Below are 16893 nucleotides of genomic sequence, written 5' to 3'. Positions count from 1 at the left end.
ACACTGGCCACAGGAAGCAGTACGTGGTCCATGCGCCACAGCATGAACGAAGACTCGGAAGCCCAGGAATAATCCGGAGTGCAGAAGGAGCTGCTGGCCAAAAGGCATGAACAGAGAGTGGCGTGGGAGCCATCCAACAGTAAGGTAAGGTAAGTAATGGGCCTATTTGATTATTTTTTTTATCATTACAAGAGATTTTGTGAGTGCTGTGCAGGCGAAACCTAGAAAGGAGGGAAATCTGTTCACGAAGTGAAAAGAAACATGAGCTTGGTCACTGTAGCATCAGCAATTATAGAGGATCGAGTGAAGGGACACACAGTCAGAACCATGAGAACCGGATCAGTATTCCTCAAAGGAGCGCCTTGGGTTTAAGAAAGTACATGAAGCCTGTTGTAGAGAAGAGAATGCTGTGTGTCATTGTGGGAAATCTCTAGACCGGGTGAGAAACAAAAGCAGCAAGGGGCTGAAGTTTCTTATCTTCCCATTCGTAGCTGATTCTGCTATAAACAAGTTTACATGTCTTAAACCCACCTTGGAGAAATTGGAGACTGAACCCCTCATAGGTCAGGAAACAAATGTACCTGTTATTGTGGTAACGTTAAGTGGAGGGCCAGTGTTGATTTAAGCCTTCCATTCAATTGGCACCATAACTGTTGAGGTACTGCCAGCCATACCATCAAACAACTAAACACTGAAGACATATCCACTCAAGACACAGGCTGCACATTGTAGCTTGCTGAGGGAGTATTTCTGAAGGGTCGAGGACCTCTGTTCACATGGATTCATTGGCAGAACCCATTCCTTCCTCACTGGACCAGGAGTAACTATAGAGGTGTATCATTAGTATTGTTGCCTTAACCTCCTGATTCTATAAGAGGCTTGGAAAGAAATTGAAAACTCGCCTGCATCGACTGAAAAAAACCTGAAATATACGTGTCCCGTGTGATGATGTGGACGTTTATACACTTATGAGTCATGACGCCACGGCAGCTCCAGTAAGATGTTGTATTTGCGTACGTGCATTCCCTCGTATGTGCGTATATGCGTCTTACCAGCAACTGATCAAGAATGGAAGTGGAAAGACACTTTGGTGAGGCAGCGCTGCTCAGCAAAACAAGCTCTCGGCATTGCGTGGCGGGGGCGTGGGAGCGGCATTGCGTGGCGCGGGGCGGCGGAGCGGCTTCCTTTGAAGTCTGATGCGAGGCTCAGACAAATGGTGTGCGATGTGCACGCACCTGGCTCACATGAACTGTACCCGATCCGCAGTTTGGGTAGACTTTTGAAAGCCTTACTATAATCTCGCCAAAACAAGCATTGCTAAAGCAATGCTGTAGGCGAGACCTAAAGTGGAACTGCGTACAACAGGCAAAGTGGCTACAGACAGGTCAGATCTACCATCCTTATGAACCATGTTTCCTGAAGTGGATAGCAGAAGCGAGGAAGAAGTGCATCTTGGAAGCCCAGAGGACCAGAATATACCTATCAAATCTTGTTTGATCCTCTAAAAGGATTTGGGTAGCAAGGGATGTCTTGAAGCAAGGGAAAGATGTGCTTGAAGGGCTGTTCCTTAAACACTAATCAGTCTATGCTTGCAAAATGTTTACTCACCTTGTAGGTATACACTGTAGCCCCACTCATAACGCAAGCATTTTGCTTCCCTCACTATCTGAAACTTTAGACAGCTGTCCCCCGTTCCGCCTAGAAGGGATGTTGGTTAACGTCCACCTGCTGTTCCTCTGAAAGAGTCACATTTTGGACCGTATGCCACCCAAAGATTATCATTAAATGACTCCTTCTTCAGTAGATTTAGTTTACTCCATATACTGAATCCCAAAGAAACAGTTGTCCCCTTTCACATAGCCTACTACTTCGCCTCCTCACATCAAAACCTTGACTGACTGCATATTCTGAACCTGATCATACTAATTTCACTTAGTCATCTTCCTCTTTTCCTGCACTGCATTTAATTTCAGAGCTGTGAAATATATATATTAGAAATGTCTGTCATTGTTTTCTTTATTTTTAGAAATCTTTTTTTATAGTCAGATACTTAATACATTCATCTAACAGTACTACAATCGTTGGTTGCATTAACACCCTGCATTCTTCTACAGAAGCCCCACCTTTCCCATTACTTTATGGTATTTTATTTCAGTACCGTTGCTCTTTTGTAAAAACTACTCTCCCCTTTCGGCCCCAGAGTAAAGAATGACTGGGCACACTCTCTACTTGGCTGTTCTTCGTTACTAACCGCAGGGGACCTCAGTGCTGCTTGCGACATGGGTTGTTGTGTGTCATCCCATAGGTCAGGCCCAAAATGTTGTCTCCATGGACCCCATAATTTTGCAGAATTTTCTGAGGCATCCCCTACTTAGGTATGTGGTGTGCTCCGCGGCCATATAAAGGTCCATCCCTCTTGTCCAATCCTGGAATGTGGGATTCTCTGTCACTTCCCATCGCCTGGCCACATCTCTCTTGGCCACCAACAGTCCTAGGGAGGCGAAGATTAGTTGGGCCCTCGAAAGGTCTACCTTACTTGGGATTCTCAATATGACGAATCTAGGGTTGACCGGCAGTGTCATTCCCAGTATTGTCCCTAGTGTCTTGATTATGGTCTCCCAATATGCCTGTATCTCAGGACATGCCCATATTGTGTGGAAAAAATCACCTTTGACAGTTTTACAGATGGGACAGTATGGTGTCTCTGACCATCCCATTTTGTGTAGTTTGTCTTTATCATACTAAAGTCTGTGTAGCTCCTTATATTGTACAAGGTGTAACCTTGCCTTGATAGCTATCTCTCTGGGGTGCATCCGTACCACCTCCCAATCTATGTCCTCCAAGGGCCCTGCCTCTTTCACACAGTCGTCGTCCCCCGTCTGTCTGGCATGTTATTATTTAGAGTTTTGTATGTGATGTCCAAGTCATTGTTAACATTTGTTCTTTTCCTACAGAAGGAGAATCTAGGGAGAGCCGTGATGAATTTGATCAGAAGCACTTCTGGGATTTGTTGGGTAAGAATTGCTCCCTCTCTTTATGGTGGAAGTAGCAGAATGATAAGGGTGTGTACAAGAAAGATGGGTATATGACGTTAAATTATTATGTTTTATAAAATGTACATGGAACTTGCTAGTGTTACATTTAGCTGACCAGGATCCTGAAACTCCCCCTTGAATCGCACCGTTCACAGCCATTAATTAAGGAACAAATATGGTATACTTCCGAGATAGCTGCTGAGGCATTGTTCGTTAGAGGCAAAGATAACATTTACTAACTGAATAATTATAAGTTATTTATAATGCCTATTTATCTAATAGGCATCTAGTCAATACTTTGATACCACAACCTGGTGCACTGTTTTAACATTAAGTAAAATGCACAACCTAAGGTGGCTAAGTATTATATACAAGTTCAAGTGTGTCTTGTATTAATTTTTGAAGATTTAGTTTGACCTGGAGCAGTTCAAAGGTTCAGAGAAATTAGTTTACAGTAGATCAGTAATTCCCTCAAGAACTAAACATGTTACTTGGCCTTGTACTTGAGGCTCCGCTGACTTATTACGAGGGCTCCTCGGTTGGTCTCTGTTCCTGCCATGATGTGCTCCCTGTGACATAACTCCTTTTGTCGCTATCACCTGACTCCTTTTCCTAGCATGGGAGGGAGATATGCTGCAGGTGTGGGTAGATTAGGTTAGATAGTTGTTCATACACTTTTTATTTGTTGGCTTTTCTATGCCTAATATGTCTTACCTGACACACAGCAAGTCATTGATCACAGGACTTTTTGTTGATATATAAACATATCCACTTACAATGGTGACTTTGTTTAATTATTCAACTGAAAAGAGTGTGTGTGGGTCCAGAGAAAAACTACAAATCTACTTTTGAACCATCTAAATAAATGTTATGTGATGTGACTATGTGTCATGCCGCACTCCACTCTCTATCATTGGAGAAAAGTGCCCATCAGTTCCCGCCTGATTCCGCCCTGCATCATCTGGGCTCTCCTTACCCAGGAGAAAGTGCAGTATGTCTATCAGTGTAGTAATGATAGATCAACTTCGAAGGAAGTTACGGGGATGTTTAGATTTTTTGCAGGTTACTGGATTACAGTGCCAAAATAAATGTGAAAAATAGTGTAATGTTAAAATTAGGTAGTTAATGAGTGGAGACAACCATATTTTATTCAATTCCCTCAAAACTCCTAATGTTAAAATATGAGAAAACAATCAGATTTGACATAATATCTGATATTTAGTAGGGTCAACATGTTTCAGCAGATGTGACGCTAAATATGTCACTGCTTTCTTCAGGACCTAGATGGTTATGGCTACTGTATAGAGAAAAAGGAAAAATATCACCTGTATATTTTTCACGAAATCATTCAATCTTCTCCACTAAATTTGGTGAAAACAAAGAGAAAAAGAAAAAATGTGCACATACAAATGAGAAACAAAAGTAGAATCATAAGTAGGCAAGTATCAGACATTTAACCGCCTGTCAGATGCTTAATGTCATCTGCATCAAGTTTAAATGTATACAAGTTTGATCATAATATCACTGTATACTTGCAACAAAATATTTTTGTCATCTTACCTAATATATGTAGGAGGAATAGCATCACCCCACCTGGCTGCTGCTCAGGTAAGAGGAGCACCGCTCTAGTAAAAACACAGAACATAACACTTCAACTCACACCAAAAAAGCCACGTGTCTAACACAGACTCAATTCACTTTTACTCCTTTTGCATATGTCCTCTTCACTCAGACAATAGCTATTCAAAGATAACGCTTTCGCCCATTGAGACTGCAAGCGAATGGATATATATTCCATTTCTTCAATTTAGATAATGCCCATATAGTAGATTGTTCTTAGGCAGTCCAAACTCTCGATTTCTCCTTTCAACGCGCCATATTCCCGAGGGTATTGTGTACCAGCTGATAACCTCTTGCTGCATGACTAGCTAGGGGTTTGTACATCCCTTCAGCAAAGCATGTCGATAAAATTCAATTTGAACAAACGCTTTGTAGTATTGCGCGCTTTCTTGTCAGGCATCTTTGTATGTATAGATTTTAAGATGTCAGTTTCATGTGCCTCACATAACAACCGCCTCACATTTCGTCATGACTGTGCACCAACTCAACTGCTCACTGTGTTGCGGACACTCAGGTATTCAGTGTCTTAAAACCCATAGTTACATAATTAACTCTCGCCACACTAATCTTAATATTAATGAAGACGCGCATCAGGCGCTAGTTGGCAGCATGTCCCGCTTACCTTCCCGTCGGTACACCGAGCGTCCCTCTGGGCAATCTGGGGGGGCGCCGGTGTCCTGCAAGGAAGCCATCTTGAATCAATCATTACGTGACTCTCTAGCGCACGTGACCACTAGGACTACAGAATGACGTCATTTTCATGGAACTTGTAGTTTAAATCCGGCTCTGTAGCGCACATAGCCATTAGTACTACAGATTGACGTCCGTTTCATGAAGCTTGTAGTTTAGGTCTGTCCATGTAGGAGACACGTGATCGGTGCCGATCCTGATCTGCTCCACACCAATTTCAAGTTGTGAGGAAATGGAGCGGACTATTACGCTAGATTAAGTAAACACGTGGAATAAACATAACAGATGGAAAACAGTTATTAGTGGAAGAAGGAAAACCATCTGTAGAATATAGTCAAGTTGCAGTGTATAACTGAGTGCATTGGGCTAGGTTGCTTAAGCAATGACATGTTTACATTACGATGTTGGTATTTGTAGGAGAGTAGGGTCTGCAATCCTATGATCACCCAGATTTTTGCTTTTTGCTGCACTGGTTTACGACTTTCCCTGGCTGTGGGCCTGCTAATCAGACCCACAGCCTAGCTGTTCTCTCTATCCAAATTGTACTCAGGTACTGAATTGGCACTGGGCCCTCTCCAAGTCCCTGTACCCAGGGCTGAGGTGCACCCAGAAGTCTCCCAGGGGCTGAAGCATGTATTATGCCACCCCTGGATTGACTAACTAAAACTGACACAACTGGCTGCACGACAGCTGGGGCAAGGTGGTGTACTCACCCTTTGCTTTAGGTATAGTATACCTATATCTAACCCTAAAATGGACACACAGATCTCCTATCAGTCACTCCTATGGCAGGCCTTAACAATCCTGAAGGCAGAGTGCTTGGAATCGTGTGAGATGGTGCTCTGGCATGAGCTGAGCCTGTCTGCGGCATTCGGGATCCATCCCTTAGCCGTTTCCATGATATCGCATACCATATACTCTTAAGTGCATTATAATCCTCGCGGTTAAATGCCAACTCTGGTATCGCTTTATCAAAACATGTCGAGTAAGGTGTCATACGAATTGGAATACTAACCCCTCGCCAATTCTGGCGACGGGGTTAGCATTCCACCCTTCTAGAGGGACACGACATGCATGTAACCTATAACCCGGTTAAAAGTCAGACAGAGCCTTAGCATCCACAAAATGGATGCTGCCACCGAGACACAAGTCTGCCCTCCTGCTGCTGGGAGTCCTCCCAGAGCAGGAGATAAGGACAAAGGGTTTCCTGCCAGGGGCGGTGCCAGCACCGTCCCAGACAGGGTTTTGTGTATTGTAGGTAGGCAGGGCTTTAGAGGAAGGTGACTGCAAGTGGCACCCCGGTGCTCACTGTGCATAGGCCGGCTGAAACCAGTTCCAGGGGCACTCCAGCCCCTGGCCTGGGGAAAGCCCGCCAAGGAAGTGGGTGTAACCACCCCCCTCCTGGTCCCACCCATAGGGCAGGACCTAGTCGCGTGCCAGCCCCCTTTTCCCAGATAAAGGTAGAGACTCGCCCCCTTCCAAATCAGATCATCTTTGAATCCTGAAACTACTTTCTACGAAAGGAACTCAAGACTTCTTCCTAAGATTTCTCCCTTGTGGCTAAGGAGTAGTCACCCTGCATCCGCAGGCACCATCTCAGAACACTGCGGTCTGCTGCACGTCCTTCCTCCGGAATCCGACTGCCCAGCTCGACGAGACCCGGCTTCCCTGGCACCTCTGACCTCTACCCACCTCTACAGCACAGCTGAGAACCGTGGGTGCGACGAGACCTCGAGGGACCGGCCATCGCCAAGACTGCACGACTTCTGCACAGCAAGCCCACCGAGTACTTTCCTGGTGAGTGCTTTGGGGTCCGAGAAGCCCCCACCCTGAGCAGCTCCAGCACCGAAGAGCAGCCCCCCAGCATCTCCACGATCGGCGTGGGGCCCTTCTGCTTTTTGCTGCTCACCGCGTTGTTTGGCTACTAGCCCGCTGGCTTGTGGCCTTCCGAACGACGCCCGACGACAACACTGCTGCTGGTCTGGTTGCTCCAGACTGGCCCTTGCTTCCCTCCATCGGAGAAGTACCCTGGACCCTCCTGGTCCAGCTGAGACGCCATTTTAGGTCCACCGCGTGGGCCTTGCATTTGCCAAGACTTGTTGCCCAATCCTGGGTCCAGCGACGTCGACAGCAAGAACCTTCGTGGGACAGCTCACACCTCCATCCTGGTCGCCGACAACGCCTCCTGGTCCGAGAGACTGCAGAGCCCAGCGGCGCCCACTCACCTGACTGCGGTGACTTCGCCCGGTGCCATCCTGGTGCCCACTTAATCACTGGCTAGTGATTCAAGAACTTGGTCCCCTCTGCTTTCAGGTTTCCTTCTTCCTTGATCCAGGCTTGGATCCATCGAACTTTTCTTCACTGGTCGCCTGCCAGCAACTTCTTCCTTCCAGGCTCCTGGTCCGGCACGAGGATTCCCGACGTCTTTGCAGACCTATGCAGCTGCAGCCCCTGGGCTAGGTAACTTCGGCACTTCGGTGTCCCAGCATAGCCTCACTATCCAAGGGTCAGGATCCACTGTCATTTTCTCCCTACCAGGTCGGGTTCGCCCGTGAACACTAACTTTGTGAATTCTAGCTACCATAGACTTTGTCCCGCATCCCGCGTGAGAGTGCACACTCTGCACCCGAGTCCCCTGGGCCTCCTAGTAGTAATCTAACGATTCCCTAGTCAAGTCCTAGCGATTCCAAAGCCTATTAGTACTGTTACTTACCTGCTAGTAATTCGCATTCCACTTTTAGAGTATATGGTTTTTCGTGCCCCTCGGGCATTTGTGTATAACGTGCTAACTTAAGTATTTTCGTAAGAGTTTTGTTGTGTGCCTAGCACCCTGTCCTCATAAAGAGTACAGGGTTGTTGTGATTCTAATAAATACACTGTTTATTTTCATAACACTTGTGTGGTGTCCTTTCACTGGGTGTTCAAGGGGTAATGTGATGGTAAAACAGCTGGCTTAACACGCCCTCTAGAGTCTTAGCCTTAGACTGCTCGTATCCATGCTACTAGGATAGCTGGTCTATAAGGTTGACTTACAACCAATCATCAATAAGGGTTGTTTGGACTGATATATAGTGATCACTCGAATAGTGAGCACTGCACATCAGGCCAACTTCTCACATTGGTGAGCAGCGGTTGGGATTTGAGCTTGCTGTTGTTTTACCACACATATCCTAAGAATATCTTGTGAAAGATCACATAAGTACTAAAGGTACATATAACGTAGCTTAGAATACTCTGAGTTCTACTGAACCAGCTGTTGTAGCTCCTAGGGCCTAGCACACCCTAAACTACAACTCTAGCAAGGGATCAGTAGGCAAACATATAGTGTAGGTAAGTGCACCACTTACACCTCACTAGAAAAGCATGTCTACCCAGGGAGAATCTACTGAGACTCCCCTGGTCAGTGTTGACCCTCCACAGGTCACTTCAAGATATGCAGCTCTCAGTTTTCAGGAGATGAGACAGATCTGTGTCTCCAGGAAACTGAAGCAGGGGTCTAACCCCACCATTCCCTTTCTGATAGGTCTCTTAGAGACATATGATGCCAGAAAGCTTTCTCAGTTACATGAGAACATGCCAGCCTTAGAAGGAACCTCTGGGGATCCAGACCTCCCCAACACTGCTACTGCAGTTGAGGAGGAGGAGGATCAGGAGGGACTCTCTGGGGATGAGGTAGACAAAGGTCTTGAGGTAGTCAGAAGGCTAACCAGGGCCAACTTAGACTTACTTGGGCTAGGATCTGGGGGACCCCCAGTACTAACCCGAAGTGGGCCTAACCTTGGAGTTAGGAGAGATAGATCTCTTTCTAGGGACTCCAATAGATCTCTGCACTCTAATGCCTCTTCTCAGGGGAGAAGGAATCCTCCACAGAGGAGATTCACTTCCCCTCAGAGAAGGGAGCATGAGGCTAGGATGAGACAAGCTGAACTGAGGATTGAAAGGGAAGAACTTGCCCTGGCCAAAGAGAAGCTTGCCTTTGCTAGAGAGCAGCAGATGAGTGGGCTAGCTCCCACTGGTGGCAGCAATCTCCCAAGAGATAGAGAGAAGGGTTTAGATACTAAACACCTGACTAAAATAGTGCCCCCCTTTAAGCAAGGGGATGATATCCAGAAATGGATGGCTGCTCTGGAGAGGGCCTGCACTGTGCAGGGCATTCCCCAGAGTCAGTGGGCAGCTATACTGTGGCTCTCCTTTGATGGTAAAGGTAGAGATAAGCTCCTCACTACAAGAGTGGAGGATGCTAACAATTACCAGGTCCTGAAGAATACACTGGTTGATGGGTTTGGTTTAACCACTGAGCAGTACAGGTTGCTGTTCAGAGACACCCAGAAAACTCAGTCTCAGGACTGGTCTGACTTTGTGGATTGTGCCACTAAGGCTTTGGAGGGCTGGTTGCTGGGTAGCAAGGTTACAGATTACACAGGATTGTATAATCTAATGATGAGAGAACAAATTTTAAACAATTGTCAGAACCAGTTGCTGCACCAGCACCTTGTTGATTCAGATCTGACCTCTCCCCAAGAATTGGGAAAGAAGGCAGACAAATGGGTCAGGACAAGGATCAAGCAGAACCAGAACCAGAACCAGGGTGGTCAGAAGAAAGCAGACCAGAAGGGTAATGTTAAGAATGAACAAAATGACCAGAAGTCTTCACCAGGTCCCCAACAAACCAAAGAGGGTGGGGGTCAGGCTTCCCAGAAGAAGAAGACTCAAGAAGGCCAGTCAAAAAGGTGGTGCCAGTACTGCAAAAGTAAATCTCACTGGTTTAGTGAGTGCACCAAAAGAGGAGGACAAACTCCTGCCACTACAGCCCCTAAGGCAACTGCACCCCCTAGTACAGTCAGTAGTGGTAGTGTACCTCCCAAGGCATTAGTTGGGTTAACCTTGGGTACTGAGGGGTCTGACAACTTAGTTGGCACACTCACTCAGGCTGTCCTTGTCTGTACAGGGGATGTGGATATGTCCCCTGAGATAAGTCCCAATACTTTGGGCAAATACAGGCAGACACCTTTGATTAATGGCAAAATGGCTCAGGCCTATAGGGACACTTGTGCCAGTGTCACCATGGTGACACCTAACTTTGTGGACCCTGGACAGATCATGCCAGGTACTGATTTCCTGGTGACCAATGCCAGCAATGTCACTACTAGTCATAGTGTGGCAATTGTGGCTTTCTCCTGGGGTGGAGTGAAGGGACAAAAGAAAGTTGTAGTCAGTTCAGACCTCCCAGTTGATTGTTTGTTGGGCAATGATTTGGAGTCATCACAATGGTCAGAAGTGGAGCAGAGGACTCACATGGAGATGTTAGGCTTGCCAGCACATGTGCTTGCTGTGACTAGGTCACAGGCCAGAAGATGCCCCACTGAACAGGTGCTGGATCCTGAAATTATGGACCAGACACCTTCCAAGAAGAAGAGCAGTAAGGGTAAGGCTTTGCCTTCCCCCTTGCCCCAGGTTGAGGATCAAGTCTCTGAGGAGGCTGATCTGGAAGAGCTGAGGGAAACTGAGCCTAAAGAGCTTGAACTTGATCAAGTTGAGTTTCTGGGCTCAGGGGGACCCTCCAGAGCAGACCTGGGGAAGGAACAGTTGAGCTGCCCTTCCCTTGAACCCCTCAGACAGCAGGCTGCTGCTGAGGCTGCAGGGAATGCCACAGGTGCCCACAGGGTATACTGGGAAGATGGACTCCTGTACTCTGAGTCAAGAGACCCCAAGCCTGGTGCAACCAGGAGGCTGGTCATCCCCTTGTCTCTGAGAGGTTTCCTTCTCACCTTGGCCCATGAAATTCCCCTTGCAGGTCATTTAGGTCAGACAAAGACTTGGGACAGGCTTGTCTCACACTTTCACTGGCCCCATATGAATGAGAATACCAAGGAGTTTTGTCGCTCCTGTGTCACTTGCCAAGCCAGTGGTAAGTCAGGTGGCACAACAAAGGCCCCCCTCATACCACTACCTGTGGTGGGGGTTCCCTTTGAAAGAGTGGGGATTGACATTGTTGGTCCAATGGAACCCCAGACAGCATCAGGGCACAAGTTTATACTGGTGGTGGTGGACCATGCCACCAGGTATCCTGAAGCTATTCCCCTGAGGACCACCACAGCTCCTGTGGTGGCAAGAGCCCTAGTTGGAGTGTTCTCCAGATGGGTTTTCCAAAGGAGGTTGTCTCTGACAGAGGTACAAACTTCATGTCAGGATATCTGACTGCAATGTGGAAAGAGTGTGGTGTGAACTACAAGTTCACCACACCCTATCATCCACAATGCAATGGGCTTGTTGAGAGATTCAACAGGACCCTCAAAGGGATGATTCATGGACTACCTGAACCTCTTAGGAGAAGATGGGATGTCCTGATCCCCTGCCTCTTGTTTGCTTACAGAGAGGTCCCACAGAAGGGGGTTGGCTACAGCCCTTTTGAGCTTCTGTATGGACATCCTGTAAGAGGACCCCTGTGTTTGGTGAAGGAAGGATGGGAGAGACCTCTCAAAAAGCCTGCAACCAACATAGTGGACTATGTACTTGGTCTCCGCTCCAGGATGGCTGAGTATATGGAAAAGGCATCCAAAAACCTTGAGGCCAGCCAAGAACTTCAAAAAGCTTGGCATGACCAAAAGGCTGTTCTGACTGTGTACCAGCCAGGACAGAAGGTGTGGGTGCTGGAGCCAGTGGCCCCAGCAGCTCTGAAAGACAAATGGTCTGGGCCCCACACCATCATTGAGCAAAAGGGAGAGGTTACCTACTTGGTGGACCTTGGAACTCCCAGGAGCCCTCTCAGAGTGCTCCATGTTAACAGGCTCAAAGCATATGTTGACAGGAAGGACATGAGCTTGCTCATGGCCACAGATGAGGGACAGGAGGAAGAGAGTGACCCTCTCCCAGACCTGCTCACTCAGAATCCTGATGATGGATCAGTTGATGGTGTTGTCTTTTGTGGCAGCCTCACTGAGCATCAGCAACAGGATTGCAGGCAAGTTCTGCAATCCTTCAGACATATGTTCTCTCTGACACCCAGCCAAACTGATTGGTGTACCCATGATGTTGACACTGGAGACAGTCTGCCTGTCAAGAGTAAAATCTACAGGCAGCCTGATCATGTTAGAGACTGCATCAAAACTGAAGTGCAGAAAATGTTGGAGCTGGGAGTCATTGAGCCCTCAGATAGCCCTTGGGCTAGCCCAGTAGTTCTAGTAATAAAGTCTAATAAAGTCGAATTACCCTTCTTAGATTTGTTGATCACTGTGAAACCAGACGGGCTCCATTCAGAACTATATAAAAAACCAATGGCCCGGAATTCCCTTCTCAGTTATGAGAGCTGTCACCCTCGAGCAATGAGGAATAACTTGCCGTTTGGACAATTTTTGAGAGTCCAACGAAATTGCTCCGATCGACTTAGCTATGCAAAACATGCTTCTGAACTAGAGGAACAACTACTAGAGAGAGGCTATCCGAAGAAGGTTGTTCGCCAATCAAAGAAACGTGCATCCAATAACAATGGCGAAGGATTACTTGAGCCTCGACAAGCCAAAGACAAAATGGAACGTTTGACTTTTGTCAATAACTTTAATACTAAATCCAATGAACTTCAGAAAATTGTTCATAAACACTGGTCTATTTTGAACACAGGTGGAGACCAAATAGCACGACCCCTCTTTGCATTCAAAAGAGGACCAAACCTCAAAGATAAGCTAGTTCATACTAGACCCAAGACCAAACCACCACGACAAATAGGGACACTCTGGGATTCGCCAGCTGTAACGGGCCATCGCCCTTGCGGCACTTGTGCTGCTTGCCCCCAGACGTGCAAATCAACCAGTATTGACATCGGTACTAGCAGAGCATGGGAGCAGCGTAGGTTTACAAATTGTAATAGTGAAAATTTGATCTACTTAATCACTTGCCCCTGCAAATTGCGCTACGTTGGGATGACGACGAGACGCATCAAAGTCAGAATATCAGAACACAAAAGTACCATCCGCTGTCGTAGACAAGCCACAAGACTCACTGCACATTTTTAGGTCTCGCCTGTCGATGCGCATCGAGCTTGCGAGCCTATTGCGGCTTAAACAACCTTTAACTAAGAAGCAAGGAATCGTGGCGATTCCTTGCAGTGCCCGTGACTTTTAAGCTCAATGCGCATGTGCATTGAGCTTAAAAGCGCGTGCACAGCCGCAATCGCCATCTGTTCCCTCACCCGCATTCCTCCGACACCTTTTGAAGTGAAGCTTAGCTTCACTTCAAAGGCCCCGGCTTCTTCACACCCACATGCCGCTCTCCCCGCTCCGCCCCCTCCCCTGCCCGCCTTGTGCATTTCTCCTACACCCCCTCCCCACAGCAATGCCCTCCGTCTGTTTTACAATCCACATGCCGCTCTCCCCGCTCCGCCCCCTCCCCTGCCCGCCTTGTGCATTTCTCCTACACCCCCTCCCCACAGCAATGCCCTCCGTCTGTTTTACAATTTCCCTCTCCATTTACTTACACAAATGGAAATGCGATAGGTCTCGCAATAGAATAGTTAGACATTTTTCTTGTTGTGTGCTATTTCTTTTGAACTATGTTAACTGAATCTTTATTCCTTCACTCTATACAGTCTGTCTGAAAGATCTTTGCCTACTAGTTCGATCAGACTCCCTTCAATGGGTTCGAGTGTTGCCAGTTTTATTCTCAGAAGTCCCGCTTGCTTATCCATTTAACTCCCATGACTGACTTTATTGGAAGTTCAAATAGCAAGCCTCAATGTCAGGGGTCTTTTGCGAGCCTATTGCCTCTCTCCATTTACTTACACAAATCGCGCAGATACCCCAAGCAGCAGTGCCCGCACTACCAATCCTTCTGTTATGCCACATCTCTCAGCTTACAGATTCGCACTTTCTTTTCCTCTCCACATTTCTGCCTCTTTCACTCTCTCTTCCAACTCTCTCCCCCCTCTCCATTTACTTACACAAATCGCGCAGATACCCCAAGCAGCAGTGCCCGCACTACCAATCCTTCTGTTATGCCACATCTCTCAGCTTACATATTCCTTCGCTCTTTCTTTTACTCTCCACGTTTCTGCCTCTTTCACTCTCTCTTCCAACTCTCTCCCCCTCTCCATTTACTTACACAAATCGCGCAGATACCCCAAGCAGCAGTGCCCGCACTACCAATCCTTCTGTTATGCCACATCTCTCAGCTTACAGATTCCTTCGCTCTTTCTTTTACTCTCCACGTTTCTGCCTCTTTCACTCTCTCTTCCAACTCTCTCCCCCCTCTCCATTTACTTACACAAATCTCGCAGATACCCCAAGCAGCAGTGCCCGCACTACCAATCCTTCTGTTATGCCACATCTCTCAGTTTACATATTCCTTCGCTCTTTCTTTTACTCTCCACGTTTCTGCCTCTTTCACTCTCTTCCAACTCTCTCCTCCCTCTCCATTTACTTACACAAATCGCGCAGATACCCCAAGCAGCAGTGCCCGCACTACCAATCCTTCTGTTATGCCACATCTCTCAGCTTACATATTCCTTCGCTCTTTCTTTTACTCTCCACGTTTCTGCCTCTTTCACTCTCTCTTCCAACTCTCTCCCCCCTCTCCATTTACTTACACAAATCGCGCAGATACCCCAAGCAGCAGTGCCCGCACTACCAATCCTTCTGTTATGCCACATCTCTCAGCTTACATATTCCTTCGCTCTTTCTTTTACTCTCCACGTTTCTGCCTCTTTCACTCTCTCTTCCAACTCTCTCCCCCCTCTCCATTTACTTACACAAATCTCGCAGATACCCCAAGCAGCAGTGCCCGCACTACCAATCCTTCTGTTATGCCACATCTCTTAGCTTACAGATTCCTTCGCTCTTTCTTTTACTCTCCACGTTTCTGCCTCTTTCACTCTCTCTTCCAACTCTCTCCCCCCTCTCCATTTACTTACACAAATCTCGCAGATACCCCAAGCAGCAGTGCCCGCACTACCAATCCTTCTGTTATGCCCATCTCTCAGCTTACATATTCCTTCGCTCTTTCTTTTACTCTCCACCTTTCTGCCTCTTTCACGCTCTCTTCCAACTCTCTCCCCCTCTCCATTTACTTACAAATCTCGCAGAAACCCTAAGCAGCAGTGCCCGCACTACCAATCCTTCTGTTATGCCACATCTCTCAGCTTACATATTCCTTCGCTCTTTCTTTTAACAACTATCCCGATTACACATTTCCCTCCCCTGTCCTGAGACCTAAAATCCTGCCCATTTTTATATACACTATCTTGAACCCCCCCCTCCACCGCCACCCACTGTCCCTAAAACTACCTCGACTCTGATGGCGCGAGATTACCAGTTTAGGATATTTCTAAGCACCATACTCACCTGGGCCCATAATCTTACACACCTTTAACATGGTAATCTATTTCTCCTGCGTATCAGGATTTTAATTATCTTATTATGATATGTACCTGTACAGCATAACTTACCAAAATCTATGCCACTTTTTATTCCTCTAATGGCGCCCGCAGAGGACAGCTGAAGCCCCCTGACAGACAGTGCAAACATTTCAAAAGCATCATCACAACAACTCACACTCACACCCAATGACACCCTCACCCCTCAGCCTCACACACCCTCACTCATCACCCTACCTAACACCCTCACACCCTCAATCACACTCAGACCATCACACACCATCACTCACTCACCAACACACCCTCAACCTCAACTCCATCTCACTCACAGACCCTCACTCACCCTCACACACCATCACTCAACATCACCACCTCACCTTCACACCCCCTCACACACCCTCACACACCCTCAACCCTCAGAAACACTCACCCTCAACATTCAAACTCGCACACCCTCACTCACCTTCACACCCTCACAACAATCACTCTCAGCCTCACTCACCAACACCTATCATGACACACTCTCACATCCCCTTACCCTCACCCCCTCATCCTCACACACACTCACACCCTCACTCATACTAAAACGGTCACACTCAATCACCCTCACACACCATCACACACCCTCACACCCCCGGACCATCACATCCACTAACGCTCACACCTTCCAAGTCCACCTTCAAACTACACCCTATAACTACAATACCACCCTACAACTCTACCCTCCAAATATAACTCCACCCTCCAACTACACACATAAATAGCGTTAGGCAACATTTATTTTAATAAATAAAAATCGGATAACACACTTGGAGCTATTCAAAACTTAAAACAATGCAACGCAAGGACAGTGCATCAATTAGTATACAAAAATGCTGAAAGAGATTGTAAAATAAAACCATTTTTTAACATATAACATAAATGCACAAAAAATAGGGAAACATCTGAATACACAGCAAATACAAACACGTTAAAAGTGACAAAGCCATCAAAAGGACACCAATTCACAACATAAAGCACTTACTAAAGTAACGGAAAATAAACCATTAAACCATGCCGGAGTAATTCAAAAACACAAACAAAGTGCGTAATCACAAAAGCACGAGCCTTCACAGCCTAATTGCAATTCTGCAAAAAATACAATAAAGTATTCCACTCTAAGTAAGCAAAGGAATGTAAAAAATT

At 46.8% G+C, this 16893-nt stretch overlaps 1 protein-coding gene across 1 annotated transcript in view; it reads left to right on the top strand.

Moving 5' to 3' along the window:
• CCNDBP1 (cyclin D1 binding protein 1) overlaps nt 1-16893 on the top strand; it is a 120043-nt gene that overhangs the window by 17751 nt on the left and 85399 nt on the right. Inside the window, exon 2 of the mRNA XM_078651883.1 lies at nt 2955-3014. Within this exon, the coding sequence (XP_078508009.1) occupies nt 2955-3014 (60 nt within the window). The remainder of the gene's footprint in view (nt 1-2954; nt 3015-16893) is intronic.

This window comes from Lissotriton helveticus, chromosome 7 (genome assembly GCF_964261635.1).
Source record: "Lissotriton helveticus chromosome 7, aLisHel1.1, whole genome shotgun sequence".
NCBI lineage: Eukaryota > Metazoa > Chordata > Amphibia > Caudata > Salamandridae > Lissotriton > Lissotriton helveticus.
This window is presented reverse-complemented; position numbering and strand designations above follow the sequence as displayed.